This window comes from Chelonoidis abingdonii, chromosome 19, assembly GCF_003597395.2.
Source record: "Chelonoidis abingdonii isolate Lonesome George chromosome 19, CheloAbing_2.0, whole genome shotgun sequence".
NCBI lineage: Eukaryota > Metazoa > Chordata > Testudines > Testudinidae > Chelonoidis > Chelonoidis abingdonii.
Genome location: NC_133787.1, coordinates 8,442,299 through 8,465,384, shown reverse-complemented (window position 1 = coordinate 8,465,384; position 23,086 = coordinate 8,442,299). Strand labels below are relative to the sequence as shown.

The 23,086-nt window shown below is 39.3% G+C and overlaps 1 protein-coding gene across 4 annotated transcripts in view; it reads right to left on the bottom strand.

Annotated features, from left to right (window-relative positions):
* CBFB (core-binding factor subunit beta) overlaps window positions 1–23,086 on the bottom strand; it is a 64,847-nt gene that overhangs the window by 14,425 nt on the left and 27,336 nt on the right. The window contains exons 4-5 of one of the 4 annotated variants that reach the window (XM_032785767.2): window positions 11,932–12,048; window positions 3,931–4,023 (exon numbers count right to left, since the gene is read on the bottom strand). In XM_032785767.2, the coding sequence (XP_032641658.1) occupies window positions 3,931–4,023; window positions 11,932–12,048 (210 nt within the window). Of the gene's footprint in view, window positions 1–3,899; window positions 4,027–11,931; window positions 12,049–23,086 lie in introns of all 4 variants that reach the window. The other 3 variants (XM_032785768.2, XM_032785766.2, XM_032785769.2) reach the window with 3 other exon arrangements.

Below are 23,086 nucleotides of genomic sequence, written 5' to 3'. Positions count from 1 at the left end.
AGAAAACAGGATATTGGGTTGGGTCAATTTTTCAGCATAAGATGCCAAAAAGCTGCAATTTCATGCTACCTTTTAAACAAAGAAACAGCTACTGTGATGGCCAAACACCAAACAGACCAATGGCTAGACCGGGCTATTTCAGGGAAGAGCAAACCACTCTGCTTCTTTACTTGCAGTGTTGCTACAGAGAGACAACTGCAGTAATATGCAAAATGAACACAAACAAGAAAAAATAAAATTTTAAACCACTGATTTTTTTTTTTTTTTTTTTTGCATAAAATGTATTCAGAAAGCTTTGGACAACTTAATCTCAAGAAAATTAGACTCAGTAGAACATCTCTGGCCAAGCTCATGCACAACAGAATGCGCTGGGAGAAAAATTTAAAATTTGAGCTTTTGTCATACAATGTATATAATCCAAGCTTTCAAAAAACTGTTTCCATTAGATAACTAATTCCCACAATACAAAGCTAACCCTCACAAAAATTATCTGTAGACACCATGACAGGAGCATATAATTTTTCCATTCCACGTTACCCATTCCTTGCTGTAAGACCACCATTTTGGTATCTTCTGCTGCACTAAACAGCTGGCAAAACGTAGATGATTGCAGCTTTCTGTGACTGAATACAGACCATGTTACTTCCAGCATATTCTGACTCCACTAGCCTGGGGTCCCGCAATCATTTCTTCATCAAAATCTTTCTAGCTGGTACTGTATTAGAAGCTCAGTTAAAATACAAAGTGAAATTTCTACTTAAATAAACTGTATTATGTCCACACAACATGGAAAGCTACTCTTGGAACTACACCTTAATTTCTTCAGGAGCCGGAGCCCTCCAACCCACCTCTCTGGTGCGGAAATAGACTCCTGTGAGAGACACAGCAGGAGCAGCAATATCGCTTTGCAGCCGAGAGCCTCCTGCCAGCTTCAAGACTTCAGCAGACTCAATTCAAATAACTGCTGCTTTGTCCAACCATAATTATCTGAAATAATCATCAGCCACACATTTGGTCACCTTACCATTCACCTTTGCTTCCAGATTTTTAAATAAATATATTAAATAATAACAGTCCTAGCACTGGGTAATCCATATTGAAAACAGATCATGACAGAAAGAGTTTGGAAGAAGACACAAATAATCTCAGATATACTGTCTATATTCTCTAAAAAGCTTTTATTATGGCTGTAGGTGTAAACAGATTTTTTTTTTTTAAAAAAAAAAAGCACTGCTTTTCTACTATTTCTATTTTCTATTATTCTACCAATTGTTTCATTACGGTGCAGTTATTGCAATCTCTATTTTATGTTTCCAAAAGTACCACTGTGCCTCATCTTATTGTTGTTAAAAATAATACATGCTCTTTATTAACAAAAAATAGCTTAACTGTTCAAATGCCTAATTCAGGGATCGTTCTTTGGCAATGATCTACCCATTTGTTACATTTGAAAAATAATCTATGTAGAGACTAAAAATAAGCAAACATCTCTACTAAGAAAGCAAGCTGTATAAATAAAGAACAAAATCTGTGATCAATTTCATATGCTGCCACGCTCTAGATGAATATTTCCAAAGAGCTGGCGCCTCTCTTTTGGGTAGCGGTGGGTGGAGTATTACAAGATTTCTCTCTCTCTCTCTCTCTCTCAAACTGGAATCTGGTCTTTATTAAAGCTATTTCAACTACAGTCTGAAATTTTCTAATTTTATACAGACATTGCTGCAACCCATAGGAGAACTAACTGATGAGATGTTAAAAAGTCTAGTGGTTCCCAGATTTGCTGATCATGCCATGCTAAACAGTATAAAAGTAGTTTAAAGATTTCCAAGTTTTTAATATTAATTAAAAGTGTAGTTTACTCTCAAAAAAAAACAATACTGGTATTGGTGGGGTTCCACCCTTACTGTAATTCAACAGCTACAGATTAAATGTGCTCAGTTTCCAAGATGTCAATTCTAAGATGTTTCTTTTGTCAGCACTGAGAAAACTCAACGAATAAGATGTTTGAAGGCCAAATTAGGCTCTTAGTTACACCTCTGAACTCATCCACCATTAGACGTCACTGGGGCTGTACAAGCTTAACAGTAGAATTTCAGTTTTCATTAAAAACAGTAACTTTCTAGCCCCTTATGGTCGCAGAGAAAAGGCTGAAATTGTGAGCCCTAAAGATTCCAGCACCTGAAGGCAAACAAAAAGTACCCAACATTTATTCTATTTTAAATCTCATGACATAAGCCTATATCATTTAGGGGTGGGGGGTGTTAGGGGACTGATTATGCATTTTTAAACATTTGGGGAAGGCAAGAATGCATGGCAGTGATTCCCAGAGTAGAGGAAGTGACGGCACTTTCTCATAACTAACCCTGTAAACTGCTTGAGGCCTTTCTAACCAGCTTTTCCTTAGAGACTAGCTCAGCGCAGCTCTTCCACATGCCTTCCACTCAGCTTACTGACTTCACCAGTCTCCGTAGGCCTGTCCCCCAGCTTGACTTATTTTCTGAACCAGCCCTTCTTCTTGGTCTCACTCCCCAGATCTTCCCTTTTCACTTAGCAAGGAGACAGAGCTCTGCATGACCATGAATACAAGAGGAGATGAGATACCAGGAAAGAAATCGACTAAAGCTTGAGAGAGGACTAGTCATGCTGCCATTACAGGGAGCTGAATGGGCAGGGAGCAGGAAGTAAAAACCCTGCATGGCAAAGGAATTCAAATAAACCATCACCACCTTGGTTCCCTTCTTATTCCTTTTGTTGCCTGCAACAGCTTCTCTAGCTCCCCAACACTTCCCTTCCCTCAGGCTTCCCCTTCCTAGCCTCACTGAGCTCCTGCTTTCTACCTTCCCTTCAGGCTCCTTTGTTTCCTCAGCCTCCCTGAGTTCTGCTCTCTTCTCACTGAGAAGAGAAGGAGCTAAGGCCAAGAGACAGGACAGAGCTGGCCAGAGGAGCAAACCCAATGAGAAAGGATGAAGATGGGGCTAGGGAGCAGGCCTAAGATCCGAGTGGAATACGGCCAGGCCAGCAGGGGAAAATAGTTAGCAGGGTCTGAATCAGTTCATTGGCATTGCTACTCATAAAGAAAAGGATTGCCGGCTACAGGAGCAGCAGCCAGCATTTCCAGGCCTCTCCAGTGTCTATGGAAGAGGCAGAAGGTGGCAGACCCTCACTACCACTGTTAAAATGCCCTCTTCAGAGCTGCTAGCATTTATTTAAGAATTTTAAAAGTCAGCCTGTATGTCATGAGTAGGATCCATTTTGGTCAATTTCATGGTCAAATGATTTTAAAAATTATAAATGTCATGATTTCAGGTATTTAAATCTGAAATTTCACGGTGCTGTAACTGTAGGGGTCCTAACTGAACTCTGAAGGCAGCAGTGCAGAAGTAAGGATGGCGCGGTATGGCATTGCCTTCAGGTCTGGTCCAGCAACTGCCACTCTCCAGCCACCCAGGTCTGAAGGCAGCGCAGAAGTATGGGTGGCAATACTGCAACATCCCTACAATAACCTTGCAAATCCCCCCCCCCACCCTCCCGACCTTTTTGTTAGGATCCCCAGTTTGAGTAACGCTGGTCTCCCTTGTGAAATCTCTATAGTAAAAGACCAGATTTCACAGTCCATGACCCATTTTTTATTACCATGAATTTGGTAGGGTCCTAGTCATGAGTCTGCAACCAGTAATTGGGGTCACCTACAGGGAAAATGGTTAACACCAAGTTATGTGTACGCAAATAAAAACACGTTGTTTTCCATGTTCCTTTTCAAGTTTTAATAACTTAAGTAGGAGATTAAATCATGCTTTACTATTTTCTTAACAGCAAAATTGAAACAAATAGGAATCCCCGATAATTATACAGACAGACAAGTTATAGGAAATAATCTAGATTTTTGGTAAAGTACTAACCAGTTACTGACAGCAGCTGTGAAACTCTCACCTCCATTTCCTCCCGATGAGACCTGTCTCTGTCCTCAAATTCACGAGTTCTTCTCCGAGCTTCTTCAAAGGCTTGTTGTGCCAATGCATCCTCCTGCTACCAAACCAGAAGACATAAAATTACGAGACTACATACGTTTCTCCCAAGTTATGTTCTATTTAACTCCAGGCATTGTTTAAGGACACCAAGGTTAACCACAGGGAGTAGGGAAGAAAAATCTGACCTCTAGAATCTATTACTAATGATGACATAGAAGTCAGAAAGGACAGAACTTGAACTTCAGACTGAAGAATGAATGTGCAGGTTTAGCAGTTAGACAAGATATCCATTCACATGGAAACTGAGCAAATGGGATATGAAATCATCTAGACAAATCTGGAGCTATGCAATGCCACTTTTAAAAGTCACTTTGCAGATCAGAACTGCTTTTTAAAGAATTAAAAATATTGTTTCAAAGTGGAGTCTGACTAAATTTCTTAAACCAAGAAATTAAAGGAAACCTCAAACCTTACATTACAGAGGCAATATTTTTCACTCCTGATCTTGAAAAATTAAGTAGTTTTGTAAGGTAGATGGCAGAACTAAACAAACTAGTGATAACTGTAAATGAGATTATCACATTCTTTACATTCAATTTTTATGCTCTAAAACAAACATAATTAACAGATTAGCAGTAAAACTCTTCATCACTTTGCATCTATAGCAACATCTGACCAAAAATGAATATTCGCATCCCTTAGTATATAATTTAATACACAAAATTGTATAAGGTGTAAAGAGCTAGAAAATACTCCTCCCCTAGTTCTTGTGTACACAAACATAAATTGGTATCAGTGGACTTTCATATTTTCGTGGGGGGAAAAAGAAACCCAAAAACAAAAAAACCCACCAGATTTTAATACATCTTTACAACAAAAAGGATGGACAGTAATCTTAATTTAATTGTTTTTTAAAATCTATTCGATATTGTCTATTAAAAATGATAACATTTTGGATTTAAGTTTTATGTTGTCTAAGTCAATATTAACACAATAATAAATCTGCATATACCCTTTACTTAAAAGGACATGTTTAGTCAGTTTAGAAGAATTTGTGCAAATTTAAAATAAAAAGGCGAGTTCCTGTTTCTCCCACTGATGCTTCTAAGGATCAGCAAGAGATGAGTTGACCATACAGGTCAACAGTGAAACAGAAAAAAAAAAATGAAGAAATCTCTTTTCACCATTAACTTTTTTCAGTCACAGTAATTATAGATTGCACTAGTAACTGTCATGTGTTATTTTCAAGCCAGTCTCTCTCTCTAAAAAACAGAAATGTTAACCTTGATTTATAGAGGACAAAAATGTTCCACTCCCAAGAACTCAGTTCAGTTTTTATATACCAAGGGATTAAGTGCATTAACTTTTAAATTTAAGATAACATGTCTCCAGCCTAAGAGAACGTCAAATTGCTTTTCTTGCCTGCAGCACTATCCTACACCCTAAAGCTACTTTGTGAAATGATTCAAAAAAGAGTCTCTCTTGTGGCCAGCAGTTTAATACAAGCATCTGTCAATCAATATATCTTCATAGATCAGTCTCCAGAAAGATATATCAAAGGACAATGTTTACAGCTGCCATTAAGATACCATTTTTCTATTTTTAAATGACAACTTTGTCTCCTTTTGGCGATATTTATATTGGTGTAACATATCAATTATAGTGGGACAGTGAAAGGGAAAATAGAGTTCATTTTGTTTAATTGAGAAGGACAGAAATAGAAGAGGTAGTCTAGCTGATTATTGATGACTAAAGAAAAGCTCTTATTTTTCAAATTTAGGCAACCTATGCAGAATTTCATAATTATCTACTTTACCAAAATTTTTTAACAAAAATGGATTTTTTTTTACATAAGAGATCAGCAGTATTTTAAACTAAGCAAAACCAAGTGGAAAAACAAGTTTTCAAGATAGCCTAAAAATTAAAAAAATACAGGTATGCATATGCTGATGCGTGCGTGTGTATGTGTGTGTACTGATGAAGAGAAGCGCTTCCCCCACCCCCAAGAATATCTTTGATCTGGAGAACAGCCCAATAATTTTGTCATTTAGTTTCCAATAACAATTTGGTAACCATTTAGATACTGGAAATGTAGATACAAGTCTTTTTAAGCATGTGTCTGGATGGAAGGCTGGAAAATACCATTACTCTAAGAAGTTAAGTAATGACAGTTCTGAAAGGCTCCATTGGAACAAAAATAATTAAATAACTATTCCATCTTCTCAGGCAGGAACTCTGTTTCAGGTTGGAAGTCAAGGATTCAAAAGGTGGCAAGGGATCACAAAAAGGTACCTTACAGCTTTTAAGCCATAGAAGGATTTTGTTAAAGAAGCAACCAGAAGATGAATCAGAATAGTTTCTCTAAGTTCTAGCTTCAGCCAGAATATTAAAAAACAAACAAACAAATAAACCTGGAATAAAACCCAAATTAAGACTTCAGAGGAGGGAGAGAGACAATCTGCTGATATTCAGACTAGCCATGTATGTTGATGGCTGAAAGGATGGCTCACTAACGCCTGGGAAAAAATGTAAGGTTGTCATTTTCTTAAATAAAAAATTCTGCTTTCAGGCTATTGCAGCCCATTATGAAGTAAATTAAATGAACATTCATCAAGAACTTTTATAGACAGTGGATTTGGGGTGATACCTGAAAAAAGTTTACAATTCTCCAGACAAACTGTTCAGTACAAAAAAAAATATACACCAAATTATTTAAATCAAGACCTTGTTTTTACAATGACGATAATGTATCTAGTAACAAAATACTGACAAAGTATCAATGAGAAAAGCATACAAAATATTTCTGAGGTGTCTCAACATGAGCATAGGAAGTAGTAGAGGCTGTCAAGAATAAACACAGTTCTGCTTTAGAAGCCATTGCAGCTACTTGGTCAGAAAACACAGGAGTGAAATAATCTAGATCTACATAGCAAATATCAAGAGCTAGAAGGAAAGGATCTAGTGTAGCGCTAATATATCAAAACACACAAGCACTGAAGCACAGACAGATGTGGGGTACAAACAGCAAAAGTCTATGGATTAAAAGATGGGAATTTTTGCCCCCATTCAGCAAAGTACTCAAGCAAGAGTAACTTTAAATACACAAGTACGTCCACTGAATTTAATAGGACAATATGCATGTTAAATTTACACATGTGCCTGAACATGTAGCTGAATGGGGCCTTAAATAAGAGTGGTGTGTTACAGGCTGTTTAATAGTAAATGAGAAGACTGGTACATTACATATGAAACAGGAAAAATATTAAAATAAGTCATTATAATTTTATTTTTAAAATTAATTACCAAGTTATCTTTTGAAAAAAGCATATATGAAATTCATTTTCAAAAGACTGACTTAGTAGTAGATAGTTTCTTATTCCAGAAAGGTGGAAGAAAAGAAGATCAATTTAGTCTGAATCCAGTATTAACTAAAATAGTGATGAAATCAGGAAACGGGAGAGACTACATTTTTTATAAGGTAAGCTTTCCAAAAATGGAGGCTATGTAAATTACAAAATTGTTTATATAGTAGCTGTGTGTGTCATATGCACAGTGACCACTTAGTCCTCTGAAATTAATCACTTCTGGGGCGGAATATAGCAGCCAGTCATCCTCCATTAACATTATTCAAGAGTTTTAGAAGTGGAAGTAAATTATGATTTAACCAATTTAAAATTACAAAAGGAAAAAGAAATACAAGAAGAGTGTTAAAGAAATAGCCCAGCAGCTTACAGTACTAATAGATGTTTAAATACAAGAAAATAAGAATGCGTCTTTTGAGTGGTTGCTAAGACAGAAAGAACTATATTGCTCAAATGGCACACTTTCAGTAACGTGTAATTTGCTTTTAAAAAAGCAGTGTAACCTCTTCTTTAAATGGAAAATGCAACACAACATAACCACGTACTCATTAATACTAAGATACGCAAGAGAAGAAACTGAAAAGGAAGATTACTCACCTGTAATTTTGATTTTGCACAGGTATATAGCTGTGCAGATCCACACTCTTGGTGTGATGTTTCCACCTCAGCACACTGAGCTCAGAAACTTCAAGAAAGCACTGACATTTGAGGCTGTATGTACATTCTCTCATGGATTTAAATGTTCAGTGCGGGGATATATTCCAAGACAAAAACATTTGTTAAAATGGCGCTAAGACTGAGAGTATGTATTAGTAGCTTACGGTGAAAATGAGGTGGTATAAACTCAGGAAATTCAGAGTTAAGACTAGGCTTAAAAGAAATCCAAATCTGTTAGGGTATGGAAACAGACAACTGAGGCACATGAACAGCCTTAACTCTGGCCTGTAGCAGTGGTATGCAATAAGAGACAGTGGTTCTAGATTATATTAACCTGATTTTTAAAAGACAGTTTTTTCATAGTTTTCCTTTCATGGTATCACTACAAGACAGGGATAAGTTTGACTGGGCACCTTAATTGCGTATTTCCATATCTTATTTGGATTTCTTTAAATCATAAAAGGCTAGAAATCCTTCCCCCACTCTATGAAAACTTAGCTTTTATACAAGTTGATGGCATCAGTCCCCCCTTCATTCACCCAGAAATGCTTACTCACCACAGGCAGTATTAGTTAAATTACCTGGACAAAATAAACAGAGTTAAAGGATGCTCCCAACATCACTCCTGCAGCAGAGGGTAGATAAGGAATCATGGACCTAACACCAAGAGCTCAGATCAGTGTGCTCAGAATGCACACAACCCCAGAGTTCATTGCTTTCTAGAAGTGTCTGTGATCATGGTGCCAAGAGCATGCAAAACACCACGAGTTTGGTGATCTGCCATGGAAATTCTCCCTGGAGTACCATCATACTGCTCATCATGAATTTAAAACAAAGAATTCAAAGCAAAATGAAATAGTGCTAGCTATGAAGTGAAACAAATATGTGGTTCTACACAGAAAAACATATCCACTTCTGCTTCTAAGTTTTTGTTTGTTTTAAGATTTGAAGAACGATAGCGCCAGCATTGATGCTCTTAACTGTAGATTGTGTGCCTATCACAACTTCCAGTATTTGGGGAAAGATTGGAGCACCTTACATAACATGCTGTGGCAGAGTCCATAACTTAAGTTAGTCTAATAAGGCACTCTAACAGCTTTCCAAGGAAAGCACATTCAAATCAATTTTGAAGAAGTCTCATGCATTATATGACAAAGTGCAATTCCAGTATGAGAGGGCATATGACTCAAACAATAAATACACTCAATGGAACTAGCAGATTCATTTTCAGAACAGCTATGAGGTCTTGAATGAGGTGAAATCTGAGGCATAGAGGTATTTAGTAGTGCTCATACATTATAAAGGCTTGCTTCTGAGCTGGCAGTATAGTGGATTTGTTCCACTATAACCACAGCCCCTTCTGGAATAACTGACAAATTGTTTTGAAACAATATTATTTCCTGAATCATTCAAATTTTTATCAATCATCCATGACATCATTTTACTTCTGAGAAATGCCATGTCACCAATGCTAGGCATTTCACATAGACACATGGTGCTGTGGACATTCCAAAGCGAAGGCCCCACTAGTGACAGTGCTTCTGTCTGATCCAGAAATATATATATTCACAATGGCATGGCCTCTCTGAAATGCGGAAATATGCATCTCTCAAGTTGAGAGCCCTGAGGACACAAAGGGATTAGAGCATTAATATCACCATATGGAACTTTAAATGAATTGCTGAGTTTAAGACTCCATTCCAGTATAAGACTTAAGCCTTCCCTTTTGGAATAAATGAATAGAATCCTTAACTTTCATACTACTGTGGAACCCATCTGCCTGAAGTTATTCCAAAAAAAGAATATCCCCAAAAGGAAACAGGAAAGGCAAAGGTGAAAGGTTTGTCAAATGTGCCTTGAGGTTCTCTGCAGTGGTGTCAAACTTACTGTCTTGAAGACAGTGAGAAACAGCTTCCAAGCTACTGCAGAATCCAACCCCACCTGCCTTTTCTAATCTCACAGATCATTCCATGCATGAGCAAGGAGCTTGTGGCCATAATGGTTACTGTTTTAAAGATGATTCTTGCCTTGTATTCAGAGGGGCATGTATCCCAATGATGGGGATCTGTAAAAGTAACTCTTGGAGAAAAATAGGTTTATTTCTTCCAAATTTACAGAAAGTGCCCATCTGAAACGATGCACTGATTCTACTGAAACAAAATCTAAGCAAGAAATATGAAAAATCACACTGAACCAGGAAGAGTGCTAATAAGCAATAAAAATATTTACTGGAAAACAACTATCTAAAGTAGTAGCTTGAGAAAGTAGTAAATATAATTTTGCAGCAACATCTTGCAAAAGAGTCAATGCTATCCTCTGATTTATATATAAGAAGTCACACAAAGCTATGGAGGTAATACTGCCATTCAAAATGGCCTTGTTTCAACCACATCTGGAACAGGCGGTAGTTATAGGCCCCAAAGTTTAGGAAAGCTATAGAAATGAGTAGGAAATATACAAAGAAGGGCAGCAAAAATACTAAAATGATGGACAAAACATGTAAATAGATTAAGGGGATGCAATTATGTAGTTACAAAGATGAGAAACTCAGACAGAAAAAGACCATCAAGTTAAAAATAGCAATATAGAAAATGAAACATTAGGCAAAGGAGCAATGGCTTCAAGTTAATGAAGTAATGTTTAGGCTAAAAATTAGGAAAATGTTTTAAATAGAATGAGTAAATGGAGTTAATCAAGGCACCATCACTTCACATCTAAAAGAACAGATTAGAGAGAGATTTGCTGGGATACCTGTTCCCCCACATGGAACAAAATATATGCAAAACATATCTGCTCAATCTTTCTGCTTTATATTGCATCCTGTCCCCTCATCTGTTACCCCCTCTTTATTCAGAAGCTCTTTGGGCAGGGACCATGTCTTCATTTATCTCTGATGTATCTACCACAATTTTGGCACTATAAAAATAAACACTGAGTAGTTCTGCAAAATGCAGGTTGATAATAGATGATCTAAATGATCTTTACTGGTATTATTTATCATTGTAAACCTTTGAATCCTTTTTCTTTTGAAGCAAAGGTAGACTCAGTCCACTGCGGTCGTCACAGCAGCTCACATAAGACAGCTGTGACAAATTGCTGCATCAGCTTTCTGATACAAGTAGAGGAATTAAATTCTGAATTTATGCTTTTTAAGCACATGGTTCTGTCCTGGAAGCAAGTCTTTAGTAAGTAATCTTGCAGAGATGCAATCAAATTTTTATGTACAATTAGTATTTTAAAGAGTCATCTCCCCATCTAATGAAACCACAGATTGTAAATGTTTGCTACATTCTTGTAGGCTTCAGAAAGACTTATTCACTTTACACTAGTAACATTGCCAGATTTCTCAGAAGAGGCCATACCTATACAAAGCAGTCAGCCACTATAAAGAAGATAAAGAAAAGTAATAAGACAAAACTGTTCGGGGGTGGGTGGGGAGAAAGGACAGTAATCAATTGGAATGGGCTTTGTTTGTTTGTTTTTAGGTGAATGGCATTAGTCATTGAAAACTTTTGTAAGTTTCAAACAGAATCTGCACTATTTGGCGTCACTACTAGTTTGCCAATCCTTTCTTGCAGAGCGGAGAATTACTAATTTTCCAGTACTCAAATTTGTGCTGTGTGCCTCTCAGCATGTGTAAATGGCACACGATCTATGCCAGAAATAACTCTCAGTCTCACTTAATAATGGATTTAACTGCAGCTACACATTTTTAAGTCAGTGGATTCCCACACTAGAAGTTTTCTGTGAAATTTTTACACATAGGTGAAGGCAGAAGAGACATGAAAGGGTGTGATTACTTTGATGACTAATTAAATCTGAAGCCTCTTAACTGCACGTATTCTCCCTCCTGAAAGAAAATGCATTTGTTTAAAAAGTAGTAGTAGTTACACTTATTACAGATTCAGTACATGGGTAGCCCAGAAGGTCTGAGACTCCCTTACCTGTGCTCTCTCTTCATCAAATTCCAGGCAGCCCATACCATCCAGTCTCTGCAGATCTATCCAGCCTTTCCAGATAACACAGACACCATTCAAAATCATAGGTGCCTTTAAGTACACCTGAAATATAGGCAGACACATGCATCTGACATATGCTTTTGTATATACAAATGGCTACTGTATTTATTTTTTAAACTATATTTCTGTAACTATTACTCTGATACAAAGCAATGCTAAGTACGAAACATGTTTGAACCAGTTGGTAACTTGACATTCCCCTTAACTGTGTTTTTTCCACGGCCTGTAAATACTATAATTAATAATCTGGAGATTGTATTTTGCATACTATATACATACTGGAATTAATTTATTTTCCCAGTTTATAAACCAGTATGCACTAACTAGGGCCGGTTCTGGCTTTTTTGCCGCCCCAAGCGAAAAAACACCTGTGGGCCATCCGGAGCAGCGAAGGGTGTGGGGGACAAACAAACCTGCGGGCCGGCCGGAGCAGCAAAGTGTGTCGGGGGGAACAAACAAACCTGCAGGGCAGATGGAGCGCGGGTGCAGGGGAGCTCCTGGACTTGCAGATGTGCCCCAGGCAGCGGTGTGGGGAGAGAGAGAAGGGAGGCAGCCAGCACTTCCTTCAGCGAAGTGCTCGCCATGCCGCCTGCCAGGAGGGCACCGTGCCACTCCGGTTGGCGGGCAGGGAAGGACGCGGGCTGCCCTGCCGCGCTTGCTACAGACCTGGCACCGCTCCCAGCAGGGCGCTCCTCTCCTCTGCACTGTTGCCCCCTACAGGGTGGCCGGAGCAGCGAACCAAAAAGAAAAAAAAAACCTGCGGGGGCGGCCAAAGCAGCCAATGCTGCCCCTTGGAATCTGCTGCCCCAAGCACGAGCTTGCTCGGCTGGTGCCTGGAGCCAGCCCTGGCACTAGCGTTTGGTGAAAATTCCGTTTCTGCTTAAAGTCACTTGTGTTTCTTGTCAGACCTTTTATGTTCATTTGTTTTATAATGTTATGTTAGTGTGCCACTATATATATAAAATATCAGCAATGTAAGATTTATCACAAATTTGTTTTGGAGTGTTACACAAATGTTAGACAAAACGCTTTTCTACACCTCAGGGAGTTTTATTTTGCTTTTGCCACAAATTTATTTTGCTTAATACTAAAAGAATAAACACCAATTTCTTTTCCTTCTCAAGCCTAAAATAAACAAATGAAGACTAAAAAAAAAAGTCAGAGCTCAATGTAATACACTATCCAAACCACAAAGACTTTGTGTGGCATGTCTTAATATACAGAAGACTGAGGAAGCCTATTTTCTTATGTTATTTTCTAATATTTGTAAAAGGTAAATTGAAAAATGACCGGGGGTTAAATATTTCTACCGAACCACACTTGCACAGTACAATTTCTCCTATTACTGTGTAAGGTAATTGCTACTAAGAACCTACAGTCTACATAGAAGTACATAATAGTGTGATTTAAAGCTGAAGTATTTCCCCCTCCAAAGAACAGAGATGAATCTCCTCACAGGAAATTTAAAAAGAAATGGATATTGTGTTAAAGGGGTTTGACAGCTTACATTTGCTGACTTTTTAAAATGTCAAACAGAGCAGTGTGGCATAACTCATGAAAACGTTAAGCAGCTTTCAGCAGTTACTATGTAATACTGTCCTACTCTGTAGACATACCGTACCCGGAATAAAAGTTTATCCGCTTTCCTTCCACCACATTTAAATTAGGGTGGATAGCTCTTTTATCCATCCTCCATAAACTCCAATTTCAGCAGAAGCATACTTCTTTGGGACTTGCAGTTCTCTTTGACTACAAAACACCATATAGAGCAAGAGGGAGGCATGAGGCTAAGTGTTCATCCTTTTGTCACACCTCAGCCAACTGGGGCCGACGAGACGGGAGAAGTCAACATCCATCCAGGCACACAGTGGGGAGGAACTGAGGTGATGAGGCTACTCTGTCCCCTATATTGTCTTGCCCTCAGTACAGAGTGATGCTGAGGGGAGGAGTGGCATAGGAGTGCTCTAGCTGACATTGCTAGAGAAAGGTTTTACTATAAGGCACCACAAGGTGGCATGGCACATGCAGAGCTCGAAGGAAAACCTATAGTCCAGAACAGTTTATTTCACAACAGCTTATTCTAAGAAAGGCATGAGTTAACCTGATACAACTCAGTCAAGAGGTGAACTCTGACACCTAACAACAACATAAATACAATCTCTCAACTACTTCAGTGCTGATCATTTTAGGCGAAACATCTAAACTAATGTACTTCCACCTTTTCATGTATAAATATCTTCTGTCTGTGTGTTCCATTCTATGCATCCGAAGAAGTGAGATGTAGCCCACGAAAGCTTAAGCTGAAATAAATTTTTTAGTCTCTAAAGGTGCCACAAGTACTCCTGTTCTTTTTGCGGATACAGACTAACACGGCTGCTACTCTGAAACCTGTAAATTAATGTACTTATTCCACATTCCTTAACTGTCTCCCACACTCTAATTACCAAGAGCATCACCTATCCCCAACCCAGCTAGTAAAATCTCCTGTTTTTCCTGACAACTTCAACAATAGTTACGCAATCAATACGCAAGTTGCAGCATAGTGAAACCTCTAACAGCACAAAGTAAATTGAATTGAATATCAAAACAAGGCTTAGTGTATGGACTGTTTACTCATTTTGGTTAAATTATTAATTAAAAATTCCATTTTGGGATTTACCTTAGCTGCTGTACCAAAGTGGTAGGTAAACCAGGGGGTCCTGCAACAGAATTTAGGTTCATCTTGGCACCGAACCTCATTTTTATTTCATAGAATCATAGAAGATTAGGGTTGGAAGAGACTTCAGGAGATCATCTAGTCCAAACCCCTGCTCAAGGCAGGACCAACACCAACTAAATCATCAACTAAACCAATACTGTGTTTGGTGCTATACAGTATCCCAAAATAAGGACAGTTCCTGTCCTGATGCATTTGGGATTCTAGCTTGCCCTTCCCCCCGTTCCTCATTTCACAGTTAATAATATATGGGGATATACCTATCTCATTGAACTGGAAGGGACCCAGGGTCATTGAGTCCAGCCCCCAGCCTTCACTAGCAGGACCCAGTACTGATTTTTGCCCCAGATCCCGAAGTGGCCCCCTCAAGGACTGAACACACAACCCTGGGTTTAGCAGGCCGATGCTCAAACCCCTGAGCTATTCCCCCTGAGGAAGGAAACCCACAGAAAAGGTAGAGGTACACACTCTGGGAGGTACAGGGAAAAACTCAAACTTTCCCTACTTCGGAGAGATTGATATAAAGTCTTTGTTTACATATGAGACTGATCTAGGGATGGGAGAGCAAGATTAACAAACCAGATGACCGACCAGAGGTTCTACTCTCCATCCAAAGAAAAATCAATGCATTTGTGAACTCAAGGCTTGGTTACTGGGACTCAACATACCTCAGTATGAAATAACACAGCCTGAAAAGGCTTGAACTAGCACAAAATGCAGCAGCTCATCAGCTTAAAAACAAAGGTTGCCGAAAACACATCACTTCATTTCCTGCACTGGCTCTCCACTGAATACAAGAGGTCAGTTCATGGTCTGTCCTTTTAGCCAAAACCTAGATACCTGAGATGTGGGTAGACATTGTCATGGAGGGAGAGGCGACAAGTGCTACATTCCACTTAAATAACTGAATTGCTGACCAACAGGGGAGCTTTTTGAGTGCAGGAGACTGAGCTGAACCTTGAATATAGACTATGTGACTTGCTCCAAAAACTAAAACAGGCTTCAACACATTTTAAAATACAACTTCGCTTTCCCTCAGCAAGATCTACAAACACATGTACAGAGTGCCAAACAAACATTATTTCTCCGACACACTGGGATAGGGAAGATAGATCTTGTTTCAGGTTTTAAATATAGTAAATCAGATACTATAATAGGTACCAAAGTACCTAGAGAGAGAACAAAGCAGCAGTTGTAAATAGCCCATTCAACGAGCACAGAGACAAAGGAAGTAAGAGAGACTGTTGAAGAGACTGGTAGTATCAAAAGTTAGCTTTCTGAGGCTTTGTCTACACTGCCACTTGACAGCACTGAAACTTTCTCACTCAGGGGTGTGAAAAAACAGCCCGAGTGATGCAAGTTTCAGCATTGTAAAGCAACAGTGTAGACAGTGCACCATCAATGGGAGCTGCGCTCCCAGAGCTGATAGCTACTCCCCTGGTGGGGGTGGGTTTTGTTTTTTTGTTTTTTTACACTGCTGGGAGAGCTCTCCCAGAGCTGGTGCTGCAACCTTAAAGTGCTGCCATACCCTGACAGACAGGCAGAGAGTCATGAGTCACCTTTTTTGAGAACCGGAACTAGAAGGAAATGAGAGGTTAAGAGGATATCAATTATGCCTATTTTAGGCTCATTAAAATATAAAATTATTTTAAACAAAAGCACCACAAAGCTAACAAGCTTTTCCAACTCCTCAAAGGCCCTTTTACCAAACCTCCCAATCCCTCCAATTAACTGCACTGATCAACCACAAAAAGCTTGGGTTGGGTGACTTCCTGAAAGTCACCAAATCTGGTCTTAGACAGACAAAGGAAGTGACTTTCAAAGCCAAGAAGCCCAGTCTGATAACACCTTACTTGCCAGCCCCCTCCCATTGACTCTAGGAGCTGTTTGTGCAGAATACTTCTGTTGATTCCCTGTGTGATACAATGGAGTTGCAAACAGACAACCAAGCAGCCAGGATGCAAACCATTTAGGGCTTTACAAGTCAAAACCAAACACCTTAAATTTCATCTGGTAACCAGAGAAGCTCAAGAAGCTCTGGGATTCCATCTTTTAACCCTCAGTTGTACTGCTTTCAGCAGGCATACATCACAACAACTCAGGAGTGATAACTAATTGTAATTTGAAAGGGGGGATTTTTTGAATGATCTACAACTATGCTAGAAAGACAAGATGGGTAAAGTAATATCTTTCACTGGACCAACTTCTTTTGCTGAGGGAAAAAAGCTTTCCAATTACATATAGCCCTTCCTCTGGTCTGGGATAGGTACTCAGGCCAGGTCTACACTGCGACTTTAAATCGGTTTAATGGCCGATATACCGATTTAACGCTGTACCCGTTCACACGATTTCGTCATTAATATCGAGTTAAATGGCTCCTTAAATCGATTTCGGAACTCCTCCCAGATGAGAGGAGTAGCGCTAAATTCGATAGTGATAACTCGGATTCGGAGTTCGTTGGACAATCGACATTATTTGGCTCCTAGAGGTATCACACGGGCACCACTGACCGCTCTGGCCGCAATCCGAACTCGGATGCCGGAGTGCGGTAATACAGGAAAAACCCCGCGAGACACTTAGAATGACATTTCCTGCTTTCACAGTCAGCTCTGATTCAGCATGTTTGGCGATGCAGGTTCAAATGCAAAAAGTAGTCCTGCAATTGAAACCTTACGGGAGATACTAGATCTGACGCTGTATGGTGAGACAATCTGTTTTTCAGAGCTCCGTTAAAGAACGGGAAATGCCAAATGCGTTTGAAAAATAAACTCCAGGATACACAGCGGTGCGTGACCAACGCGTAACGGGAACCAAGACTCAAACGGACTCACTGGAGAGAGGGAGGGAGGGGGTAATGAGGATACGCTACCGAGTCTCCACACAGACTCTTGAAAAACTATTTGCATTCTTGAGCTGAGGCGCCCCAATGTCGTGTAGCTTAAGACACGGTGTCTGCGTGGTCCACGACAGCTCGTACAGTCTCTTCCCCCCCCCCCCCAGCCGTGAAAGAGAAGAAATAAAAATAACCTCCTTGCCGTACTTGTAAAATGTTTTTTTCCAACCCTCCTCGGTACTGAATGCTGCTGCAAGAGTACGCGGGTGTTGACAACCGGTCAGGATACGTAATTGTGACCAGGGGTCCATGATTGCTGTGCATGGCGTTTGCTCAATGCACTCCGGAAAAAAGGCGCAAAGGGTTGTTTCTGCCTTCACAAAGGAGGGTGAGGCTGTACCCGACGCACCAACCCGGGAATGTTCTTCTGCCCCATCAGGCACTGGCCTCAACCCGGAAGTGGAACTATGGGATACTGCTGAGGAACACTCCACAGTGCACCGCTCCTGAAATCGATGGTAGCTTTGGACCATGGACGCAAACAATCGATTTCGTGATCCCACTGTGGACGCGCTAAACCGATTTTATTAGATCTGTTTTGTAATCTCGGTTTAAGCTAATTCGAAATAATCGTGCAGTGTAGACGTACCCTCGGTGTTACAACTAAATACAAGGTAGAACAAAGAGTTTAGTGTAAGTAGTTAGCACATATTCTAAGAGTCAATTATAAGGTGAAGTTGGTCCAATAAAAGATATTACCCTCACTCACCTTTGTCTCTCTAAGATTGTGGGACAAACATGGCTACACCACCACTGCATATAAGTACACTGACAATTTTCAAATTACTTGTATAAAAAATAAAACCTGCTTTTAAAAAATTCTTATTGAAAGCTGTATGTATTTATGTCGCCCTCTTTCCCCCTACATCAAAACACATTTTTCCCATCAAAACATCCAGGCAGGCATATTGGTGCAATTTCCTTTATTTTAGAGAAAAACGTAAAGGCTTGTTTCTCTCTCCCTTCTTTCTGGAAGAAAGGAAACAGCTTGCCATTGTAGCCTAAACCGTTTAACCACATATTTCCTTCTTTTTAGGTATAACTCTGCTGGTTCCCTTCAACTTCCAAACCCTGACAAATATTAATAAATTCCTGTTGCAGAGCAGTTATCACCAACACACCTCAGAATCCAAAGGCATGGCATCTTTTAATATCTGATATTAGCACTCCAAAGTCATTTATTCAGAAGTTGCTAGATCATAGTAAGGCAGTCAAAGACTACAGTAATTCTAGTAAGACCCCAAGATCTCCTTTCCTATTACAAAATTATTTTTTACAGTTTATGATTAAAATGAGGCTGAGAAATGTGGCTGTTGACAACAATACCATCAAAACTTAAGAGAGAATCTATTTTCAAGCTAAAATGGCTTACCCAAAATTTTGCCATTTTTTCCCCTAATGTGGCTTGTCATGATATCTGAAATTCATTCTAGTTTGTGAAGCTCAGATATTATTGCTATGAGCACAGAAAAGATCATAAGGCAACACAGTTCATATTCAGTTCAGTGTTTGGGTAATGTGCAGAAAACCATCACATGGGACCATACAATGAAAGATGAAATTAAGAAGAAATATTAAATAGCTGCCTCATACATAGAGCAGCCTGTCTTGTGCACTGAATGAAACAGGGGTCCTGTGGAGAAGATAGAAGCTGATCATGTAAATTAAACACTATATAGCTATATAGTTGCATAGGCAACCATAAACCTGCTACTGTATTTTCTAACTTCTGAAAAATTACAGAAGTAAGCAGTCATATGTAATTTCTCATGTCTTTTCAAAAAGAACATAAAACTCAATCTCTATTATGTATACCTGTAACAACCCTCCTCTCGTGCATCTGCAGATTTTGAACCCTAAATGTTCAGCACTGCAGCAGCAGTCCCCCAGCATGTCAGCTAAAAGGTAAGGCAGATTAGCAAGCAGCAAGCGAAGGCCAATATCCTTTGGGGACTATTTATTAGAGGACGCTGCCTAACAATCTGAAACCGTGGATTACATATGCAGTAGCACAGCCAAGAATAAATATTTCATAGACTCCTTCTAAAAGAGAGTGGGGCTAACTGGATGAGATTTGGGTCTACATGTTAGAGACCTGGGTCCTATTACCAGCTTGTGTAACTTGTGAGGCCTCTCTCAATAATAAGGATTGTGAAAGGCACAGAATTAATTTAATTTAATTTAATTTAATATAAGAACCACGTGCAAAACCCATCATCTTCTGGCTCCCAGCACAGCGCATCTTCATCTATACCAATATGTATTTTGATGGGAGAAACCACTTCTCTGTACCTATCCAGAATTCCTGCTCCTTATGTGGACTGCTGAAACAAGGAAGCAGGGCAGTATTATGCATAGCGTTAATGGAATCTTGAGAGTTTCTGGCAGTAAGTCAAAAACGAGCAGTGCCACATGAAACAAAAATGTGCAATGAAAATTTTCAGCAACTTGTAATGCAGACAACACGGAATAGAACGTCATGAGGCCAGCAAAAGGTACTTTATTATCCCCTATTACTATCCCTATGCTACATTTCACAGTCCTGCTGTAAGACATAAGAACAGTCATACTGGGTCAGACCAAAAGTCCATCTAGCCCAGTATCCTGTCTTCCAACAGTGGCCAGTGCCAGGTGCCCCAGAGGGAATGGACAGAACAGGTAATCATCAAGTGATCTCTCTCTAGTCTCCCATTCCCAGCTTCTGGCAAACAGAGGCTAGGGACACCATTCCTGCCCATCCAGGCTAATACCCATTGATGGACTATCCTCCATGAACTTATCTTGTTCTTTTTTGAACCCTGCTGGCCTTCACAACATCCTCTAGCAAAGAGTTCCACAGGTTGACTGTGCAGTGTGTGAAGAAATACTTCCTTTTTGTTTGTTTTAAAGCTGCTGCCAATTAAATTCATTTGGTGACCCCTAGTTCGTGTGTTATGAGGAGTAAATAACACTTCCTTATTTACTTTCTCCACAACCGTCATAATTTTATAGACCTCTATCATATCCCCCCTTAGTCATCTCTTTTCCAAGCTGAAAAGTCCCAGTTTTGTTAATCACTTCTCATATGGAAGGCGTTCCAGCCCCCTCATCATTTTTGTTGCCCTTTCCTGAACCTTTTCTGATTCCAGTATATCTTTTTTGAGATAGGGTGACCAGAACTGCATGCAGTATTCAAGGTGTGGACATACCATGGATTTATATAAAGGCAATATGATATTTTCCATCTTATTATCTATCCCTTTCTTAATTATTTTTTGACTGGCCACGGCACATTAAGTGGTATTTTTCAGAGAACTATCCAAATGGTTACCATGCAGCCTTTCTTATGGTGATGGCTAATTAGACTTCATTATTGTCGTGTGTTATAGTTGGGATTATGTTTTCCAATGTGCATTTATTTGGCATTTATCAACATTGAATTTTTTATCGCCTTTTGTTGTCCACTCACATCCAGTTTAGGATCTTTTAGCTCTATGCAGTTCTGCTTGGATTAACTACTTAGCAGTTTTGGTGATATCTGCAATTTTTGCCACTCACTGTTTACCCTTTTTCGAGGTCTTATGAAATATGTTGAATAGGGACTAGCACAGTAGCAGAACCCCTGGGAGAATAAGCACTATTACCGCTCTCCAGTTCTGAAACTGACCATTTATTCTACCCTTGTTTGCCTATCTTTTACCAGTACTAGTCAGGAGTAGACATTTGCCAATCTTATCCTGCATGAAACTTATTAGCTTAGAGCTCTTTGGTGAGGACCTTGTCAAGGCTTTTTGAAAATGTAACGTATGCTTATCCAATGGATCCCGCCTTGTTCGCACATGTTGTTGATCGTCCGCTGCAGAAGAATTCTAGTTAGATTTGGCAAGGCATGATTTTCCTTTACAAAAACCATGTTTGACTCTCCCAACAAATGATGTTCATCTATGTTTGACAATTTTGTTCTTTAATGGTTTTACCCCTAGTTTGCAGTACGAATAGGTTACCGAGGCTGTAATTGCCAGGATCAACTTCCTGTGGCTTTTTAAAAATTTAATATCGCACATTAACTATCCTCTATGCATTGGTACAGAAGTGATTTAATGATAGGTTAAAAATAGTAGTTATGCCCATTTAATTTGAGTCTCTTCAAGAACATTGGTGATCCATCTGGTCTGGTGCTTATTTTTTGTTTGATCAATTTTGTTCCAAACTTCTCTAATGACACGCTCAATCCTGGGACAGTTCCTCGGATTTGTCACCTAAAAAGAATGGCTCAGGTTTGGAAATTTCCCCTCACATCCTCAACTGAGGCAAAGAATTCACTTAGTTTCCCCACAATGGCCTTATCGCCCTTGAGTGCTCCTTTAGCATCTCGATCGTCCAGTGGCCCCACTGGCTGTTTATCCGGCTTCCTGCTTTTGATGTACTTAAAAAATATTTTGCTATTACTTTTTGAGTCTTTGCATAACTGTTCTTCACATTTTTTTTTTGGCCTTCCTAATTATATTTTCACATTTCAGTTACCAGAGTTTATGCTCCTTTCTATTTTCCTCACTAGGATTTAACTTTCACTTTTTAAAGGATGCCTTTTTGTGTCTCAGAGCTTCTTTTACTTTGTTGTTTAACCTTGGTGGCACTTTTTTGGTCCTCTGTGTTTTTTCTAATTTGGTGTATAAATGTAAGTTGAGCCTTTATTATGGGGTCTTTAAAAAGTTTCCATGAAGCTTGCAGGAATTTCACTTTTGGCACTGTACCTTTTAACTTCTGTTTAACTAACTTCCTCATTTTTGTGTAGTCCCCCTTTCTGAAATTAAAAGCTAAAGTGTTGGGCTGCTGTGGTGTTTTTCCCCAAGGATGTTAAATTTAATTATCCTATGGTCACTATTACCAAGCGGTCCAGATATATTCACATCTCAGACCAGATCCTGCGCTCCACCTAGGACTAAACCAAAAATCGCCCCTCTTCTTGTGGGTTCCAGGACTAGAGGCTCCACGAAACTATCTCTGCATCCTGTCCTGAGGGGATGTGTACCCAGTCAATATGGGGATAGTTGAAATCTTCCATTATTATTGAGTTTTTTATTTTTATAGCCTCTCTAATCTCCCTGAGCAGTTCACAGTCACTGTCACCATCCTGGTCAGTTAATATATACCTACTGATATATTCTTATTATTAGAGCATGGAATTACTATCCATAGAGATGCTATGGTACAGTTCATTTAAGATTTCTACTTCATTTGATTCTATGCTCTCTCTCACATATAGTGCCACTCCCCCACCAGCATGACCTGTTCTTTCCTTCTGATTTAATTTGTACCCTGGTACTACTGTGTCCCATTAATTAGTCTCATTCCACCAAGTTTCTGTGATTCCTATTATATCAATATCCTCATTTAATACGAGGCATTCTAGTTCACCCATCTTATTATTTAGACTTTTAGCATTTATATATAAGCACTTTAAAAACTTGTCACTTTTTAGCTGTCTGCCA